Below are 7,637 nucleotides of genomic sequence, written 5' to 3' on the forward strand. Positions count from 1 at the left end.
GCAGTTTTGCCAGCCCCACTCCAAGCAGAACAATACAGCGAGCCTTCCCCGGTGCCGAGCAGCGCACGGGGATCTTCCTAGACAGCGAGGGCTATGGCTGCTTTAAAGTGAAGCAGGATTCCCCGAAGGGCCTTCACCCCAAATCCGACCACCACCACCTCCTTTCTCCATCAAAACCCCACAGGGAGAGCAGGCACTGCAAGATGACGAGGCAGCAGGCAGAGGAAACGAGCTCAGGCTTCACAGCAGAGTTTTATTGAAACTGCCCCAGCACAGAGCTCATGCAGCCGGGCGGTGGTGAGCAGCGAGCACGCAGAGCTGCCCAAAAACATCCAGAGGGTGTTGCAGGACGCCCTAGGGGAACTGCACAGCTACTGCGCCCTTCGGGCCATCAGCATTTCCCGGATGTTGTCTTCAGCTTCCTTCACGCTCCGTTCCAGGTACGACTTCTTCTGCTGCAGGGCAGAAAACCCAGAGAAGAATTAAGGTCCACCTTAGCACTGACAGTATGTGCCAGGTTGCTGGGGCCAAGAGCAGCCCAGGACAGAGCTACAAGCTGCCTGCTTGAGGGCACCTGCGACCCTATGGGTTTCCCGAAGTGGGGACAGCGGTTATTAATTTCCAGAGGCATCCTGGAAGCATTAATATTTACCCTGGGCAATGTTTACACAGACTTTGAATTTTGTTCCCTCGGAAACCTCCTTGGAGCTGCTGGGGCTGTTGCAACAGCAGAGCTGCAAAGAGTAGGATACATTAACCATAGCAAGGAAAGAAAAGGAAACCAGATCCTGTAACGCTTGGAGCCTAGAGAGGAAGTAACATGCTGAGGTCTCCTTATGGAGACAACAGCAAAATCCTCTAGAAAAGGCTATTCTTCCCAGCTGGGCCAGTTTTCTAAACCCAGATCCTCCTTTCTATCAGAAATTCCCTGGCATCATCACCAAATACGTGTGTTTCCTTAATCATCTTTAATTAGGCTAGGCTTGGCAGGGAAGCAGCCTGAAGCTGTGCATCCTAAGATAGGAATTCAGCATGCAGCGTTTTTTCCTGCTAGTCTGGGTGCTCCTAGGTGACTGGAAAAATCGGTGCTTGGCTCTTTTGACTATTTTCTCTGGGTTTCCAAACAACAGACACAACAGTCTCTGGTGGACGCCAGGATGGCAGAAGGCGTTGCTGTGCAAGTGCAGGCAGCCCTCATGGCTGGATGCAGACCTCCTTGGGAAGCAGCAGGGAGAGCATGGCTCCAAATGCATTTCGCTTTGGGCTGGGGGGACCCTTGCAGAGAACCACAGGGAGAGCCCTCAGGGGCACACGCAGGGCTCCACGGGTGGTACGTGCTGCAGGCTGGCGCAGAGCTTGCTGTCCTCACAAGGTCCTCTCCTCAGCAAAGCCTGCTGGGAACCGCTGCGCACGATGCTCCCACTACCCCACGGTGGTTACAGCCATACACTGAGCCCCTTCCCACGGGCCTGGAGAGCTTGATAGAGCTCGGTCTCCAGGCCAAGCTAGGTACCAGTAAGCATTGGCAGGATTATCATTAAATTACAGGAGTCTGGGCCTCAGACTAGACCATCCTGCTGTAGGCTACACTAATTGTCTCCCCAGCCACGGGCAAAGGAGCCTGATATGGCATGAATGACCTCCAAAGCCCACCAAAACCAAGGACACCTAAAGGGGGATAGTGGAAGTGCTCAGCCATGTCGGGGGAGCTGGGGGAAAGTGTAGAAACACATGCTGCTCTGGGCTGTTCCCCCAGCTGCCAGCTGGCTGGGGCAGAGAAGCACCCATGGGTGCAGGTTGCAGCAAAAGCACATGCTAGCCCCTACCAAGCAGCATCTTCCTGCTATGGGGGCAGGCCGGAGGGCTTGTGTGTGAGCGAGAGGACACAGCCACTGCCAGCTGACAACAGGCAAGAACTGCAAAGTTGATGCTCCCCTGACTCCTACAAGCCCACAGGGAGCTGGGACCCCTAACACCGAAGGAAAACTCACAAGCACATGGGACAGTCCTGCTGCCATCACTCCCCATCCATCTCCTCACAGCAGACCTGCAGTGACACTTCTATACACTCAGATGAAATGCCCATGCCCTGAGAGCACCTCTTCCAGCCCCATTTCTAAATACTGAAGGGCTTTTATTTAAACAGTAAAGGTTCTTAGTGACAGCTCGGGCTGTGGGTATGGCAAAGGACTCCTTGTCCCTCTCATGCAGTCCCCAGGCATGTGGGATCCCTCTCACTTACAAGGGCTGCTTTTCAGGAAACCGCTGTGAGAGGAGGTGCAACGCGGGTTCCCGCTGCCAACGACTCGCTGACGCACGAGCAGGACTTCTGACACTGCCGCGCTGTTCTCACGCTGCCCAGACAGACGTCGAGGGATTTCACATCTAGGGAACTGAATCTGAAGGCTGCGAGGGGAGACAGGTCCTGGAAACCCTGTGTGGGCCCGAGTTCCACCTCGCTCTGCTGACTGAAGGAGAGTCAGCAGCAGAGTTGACTTCTATGCGTTCATTTAACATTTTTTTAATGCAATTAAATTAGTCTATGAAACTGTTCTACTTTTCTCTCCTCTCCACTCCCCCTCATGACTAGCAGGCAGCAAGAGACATCTCCAGAGACCAGCTCTCCACAGGCAGGCTGGCCCCAGCAGCAACCTCAGGTCAGCCAGGCAGCCCTGTCACCACACAGGGAAGAACCCACATGCAGCCAGGAGTTGGCAGGCTGCAGACGACAGCTCTATTCTCCTAGCACAGTGGGATTTCAGGTGCATCCTGTTAGGAAGCCATGTTGGTGACCATTCGGGGCCCAATTCCCTGAGGACAAGGGACCCTGAGCATTGACACGGCCTGACACAGCGCAGAAGCATCCATGGCTGTTGTGCCCACTCCTGTGCAGTGGTGTGCTTTGCCCTCCCTGGGGGAGCAGGGGTGCTGGAGCTACCCAGCTCATGGCAAAGGGACATGGTTTAATGCCATTCCTTTACTTTTAGCATCACTTGTGGTCCCTGGCAGGTGAGGATTCAGGGTATTTGTATTTCCCTCAATCACTCTCCTCAGTTTCTGGGGCAAGAGGATCTGGGCTGGTCCTGACACTTCTACTCCTTCCTCCCAAAAGCAGCCTCCAGGGGAGGTTCAGCCCTGGGCTCAAGGAACATCCCTTGAGCATCAAGGGAAACCCTGCACACGGAGCCGGGGGGCTGCAAACATTCTGAGCTCTCCTGCAAGCCGGCAGCAGGCAGCACTGGAGCCAGCACAGCAGCTGGCTCCCATTCCAACTAATGGCCGGAATCAAGGGGGACCGAGGAGCAGACGGTTGCCGCATTTTCCAAGACACGTGGCAGAAGCAAGGTGTTCCTTCCCAAGGAGATGTGGCCTGGTTTCTGCTTCAGTAATCACAGGAGAAGGAGCAGGAGCTTGCATACAAACCCCTCTTCACCACAATTACAGAGGTCTAGACAGGAAACTCCGTCTCTCCCTGGTGCGCCCTCCCCGGGGGGCAGTGCCGTGAGCAAGCCGGCTGACACACACTCTGCCTAGTCACACCAGCTCTCCAAGAGCCCACAGATGGTCTGACAGTGCAGCTCTGAAGTCACCCTGGAGGCTGTTCTGGTCCAGCCAGATCTGCCAGGCTGCTGTGGAAGGAACATTACTGAAGCCTCCCAAACCCCACCTCCAAGCTTCCCTGAACTCCCACTGCTTTCATTTGCACTTCATGTTGACTTGCAGTCCTAGTTAATCCTATGTCCTCTGACCCTCCGTTTTGGGCCAGCCTAGGGCTGCTAGGTTTTAGCTCATCACCCAATTAGCTGCATATATTTTCCTCTGAAGGTATGTTTGCTCCTCCAAGTGTTAATTCTTTGTTGCCTGTGCCAAGGCAAGTAGAGCTAGCAGCAACTGTCCAGTGCAATGCCAGAACTGTATTGCTGGTTTTGGTCCCTCATGAAACCAAAGGCTGCTGCTCTCTGCAGCCTCTGGTAGTACTTTTACACCAGTAACTCCAGTGCTTGCCAGTCAGGAGCCTGAGTGACTTCAGATGCTGCACAGCCTACAGGCTGCAGATTCAGAGCACCTATCTGCTCCCCACACCAGCAGTGCCATAAACTACCCTCACCCACCCATCAGCCCTGCAGGCCTCTGGCCAGACAAGGTGGTTACCAAAAACAGCAAGAGACACCGCTGCCTGAGTCACGGAGTATCAGGGTAGGACTGAGAAAGGAGACTTGCTTTGGGAAGGCAAGGGCCTGGAGGTGACACATGCCACTCAGTTCCCAGAGAAGCCCCAACTCAGGGCTTACAAATAGGGCCACGCTCTACAGGCAGTGCCACGAGGTGCTGGCGTCTCCCCAGCAGTTACGCAAGGAGCGTGGCAAGGCAGCGAAGGAGGAAACACAGCACAGCAGGAAAAGGCTGGTTTGTCAGCCGATGGCTCTGGCTACAGTGAGGGGCTGGTTCCTCCTCCTGGTTCACAATTGCCACATCCACTTGCTGCAGATTTATTCACCACACTGCAAAACACACTCCGTGTTACTGAAACTCAGCTGAGAGGTGCAGCTTCTGAACACCCGCTCAGCCAGGGCAGTGAGTGCACACCATTCCCTGCACTGCAGCTTTCAGGGCTTTCAGAAACACTGCTTTGTTTCCACAACCCACACACAGTAACTCCCACTCAGGCAGGAATGACCCAAGGTTGCAGGTCCCATCAGCACATGAGAAGCCTCTCCACTGCAGAAGCAAGGAAGGGAAGCTGGAGGCCACCTTGAAAGTGGCTGAAGGCATGTGAGAAGGTAGCAGGATTTGCAGCTACAGATTTCTGGGCACGCTTCACACACACTCTGAAATCAAGCCAGCTGCCCTGCTCCAGCACAGGACAAGCTCTTGCACCCTCACTTGTTCCCACCACAGGCCACCCACCAGTTCTCATCCAACCCATTATTTGTGGTGACAGCCCTTCGATCCCCCTCCTACCCCGCTCTGTCCCCACACAGGAAGGGCACTGCCACCTGCACTGGGACACAAGACCAACACATGGCTACTGAGACAGGCTAGCGAGGTCTGGGCCATGTGCAGAAAAGCTAATGGAGGCATCTTCTGCAGATTTGCATACTAAAAAGCCAGCAAAGTCAGTGCCTCCCAACCCATAGTTTAGTAACTCCTTTAAGCTAATCCTGCTGCCAGCTACAGTCACCTTCCCTAGCCAGGAAGGGCTGCAGCACTTGCGAGCAAGACAAACCACAGCCCTGATGATCTGTCTGAAAACTAGCCCAAAAGGAAATGTTCTCACCTAAACCTGCTTTGTGGAAGTAGGTTTGCCGTGCTAATGGCTGCTGGGCACTGAGATGGAGGGTGAGAAGAGATGGCCAAGAACTCCTCCTTGGGCAGAAAAGCCAACCGCACCAGCTGGACCTCCCAGCACCTACTGGGGGCTCTGAGGCTCCCCTGCACCTGATCACAGATGGTGCCACCATGCCTAACCCTTACTCTCCCGTCCCAGCTCTCAGGAGTCTTACGCACTTCCAAGCCTTCCTGCAGCCTTCCTAAACCACGTGTGTGGGGTGAGGGGCTAACCTGTGTGGGGGTGGGGTTTTGGTACAGCTATGTAGAGTAAAAGCACCATCTCCCATGTGATCAGAGATGCGGCCAAAAATAGATGCAGCTCACACAGCCCCATCCAACAGGCAACAGGCATTGATCTCCTGGGAACCCTTCCCAGGAGGAAGGGTGGCTGTGCAGCCAACAGCCCCGCAGAAAATGCTGCACGACCCAGCAGGAAGGACACCACCAACCCCAGCCCTGTCTGCAAGGAAGGCAGGGCAGCTCCTTCCTCGCTAGTAACTGCTTCCTCACTAGTAACCGTAGTGAAGACGATGGACTGCAATGCCCACTGCACTCTCAAGCAGCACTGGGCAGCTGCAGGCAATGGCTCTGGGCGGCTCCTGCCAATCCCGGTTGCCTCTTCATTCACCTACATATGAAGCACAAAGCTCTTGGAAGCATCAGCCTTACTGTCCTCAGCCACAGGCTACATACAGCAGCACCCACAAACCATCCCTCACTGCACACGCTTCTTACCAACACCCACTGGAATGGCAAGCCTGTGCCCTGGTGCTGGTGGTTACAGCAAAACCAATGCCGTAGACACTTGCCCCTGCTGTTATCCTGTACCACGGCTCTTCCTTGCACTTCGCTCCCTGTCACGGGCAACACTCGCTCCCTAACCCGCTCTGCGCTATTTGCTTTTGGCAGCAGCTGCGGAAATACTGGATTTAATGCAAATACAACTACGGTTCACACCCTGAAGAAGAAAAGGAGTTGTGGTTAACTGAGGTGGCCCATGGCCTTTTGACACGGCGGGAAGTCACCTCCTGCTCAAGCCTCCCACTGCCATTCCCATTGCATCATGCTGCTAGCGAGGCCAGTGCTTTGCTGGAGAGGCATGATGACACACCCGGACCTTACATTCCTGGCAGATTAAAAAGCCAGCATCCACAGATTCCACAGCAAGAAAAAACTATTAATCAGCTCCTCTCGGACAGGCTTTCGATGATCAAAGCAACGTATTTCCCCCAGCACTGTGATTCAGACGCCTCTGCCTTCAGAGAGAGCTGGTCAACCACTGGCCAGACCCACATGTCTGCAGAGCCTTGTCTAGAGCTGGCAGTTCAGCACAGTGTGCACACAATTCCAAAAGCCAAAACAGCACTTCTGCTCTCAGCAGGACATAGTTTATTCATGCTGCAATTACGCCTTGTGCTCACAGGTGAATTTCCTGTTTCAAGTAGCGGTTTCTCATTCAACGTCCACTCCTTTTTCTCTTCAAATCCCACTTCTCCCTCTTCACCTCAGCAAGAGAAAGAGCTTCAACCCCTGACCTGCAAACACAAATATGCTTAAACCCAAACAAAAATGTTTCCATGGAAGTTTAAGGATCTGGTATTGGAACATGGCTTCTCATTTCAGCTTTTTTATTAAAAACCCTGTTTTTCTACAAAGTTGTTTTACATCCAGCTTGTAAGGATGAAACAAGCTGGCAGGTTCCTTACCAGAGAACACCTCCCTCCCCACAGCTCACAGCACACTTGGCTACCAGCCACCAGATGCTGGCATCCCACTCTCATGCTTAGAAAGCTTTTGTCAAGGAATGCTGCAGAGTCTTCAGGCATGATGCAGTGCCTCAAATAGGAGCCCTGATACAACTCATCTCATGACACTGTCTCAATAAACCTGCTAGCTGAGAGTTTCTATATCTCCCAAAGTTAACTCAGATAATTTTTGGCATTCCTTGAGGGCTGTGTGCGCGCACTCTTTGGGAAAGTGATCAACAGATCCTGAGATAGAGCTGGGAGCATACACTTGTCTGGGGAAGGATCTTCCACAAGAGGAAAGCAAGCTGTGTGGCCCGCACGCTGGGGGCCAGGCGGCAGCAGGAGTGTGAACTGCCCTCGCTCTTGAGGCCACTGCTGCTGTTTGGGCAATTCCAGCCACCCTAACACCCTTGCCAGAGAACAGCACACGCACCGAAGGCAAGGCAAACATTTTGGTCAGCCTGAGGTCACGGAAGATGATGTACTTAGGACGTGCGCTCTGTTTAATGGGATTTCACTTGGAACGCACAAATGGGAAGGCGGTGGACCTGCTGACAA

General features: G+C 53.8%; 1 protein-coding gene across 1 annotated transcript in view; it reads right to left on the reverse strand.

The window, feature by feature from the left end:
* Positions 1-296: 296 nt before the first annotated feature.
* PFDN1 (prefoldin subunit 1) overlaps positions 297-7,637 on the reverse strand; it is a gene marked incomplete at its 5' end in the record, with an annotated part of 33,266 nt that continues 25,925 nt past the window's right edge. Inside the window, one exon of the mRNA XM_010288307.1 lies at positions 297-455. Within this exon, the coding sequence (XP_010286609.1) occupies positions 372-455 (84 nt within the window). The remainder of the gene's footprint in view (positions 456-7,637) is intronic.

The sequence above is a fragment of the Phaethon lepturus genome, unplaced genomic scaffold (assembly GCF_000687285.1).
Source record: "Phaethon lepturus isolate BGI_N335 unplaced genomic scaffold, ASM68728v1 scaffold32765, whole genome shotgun sequence".
In the NCBI taxonomy this organism is placed as follows: domain Eukaryota; kingdom Metazoa; phylum Chordata; class Aves; order Phaethontiformes; family Phaethontidae; genus Phaethon; species Phaethon lepturus.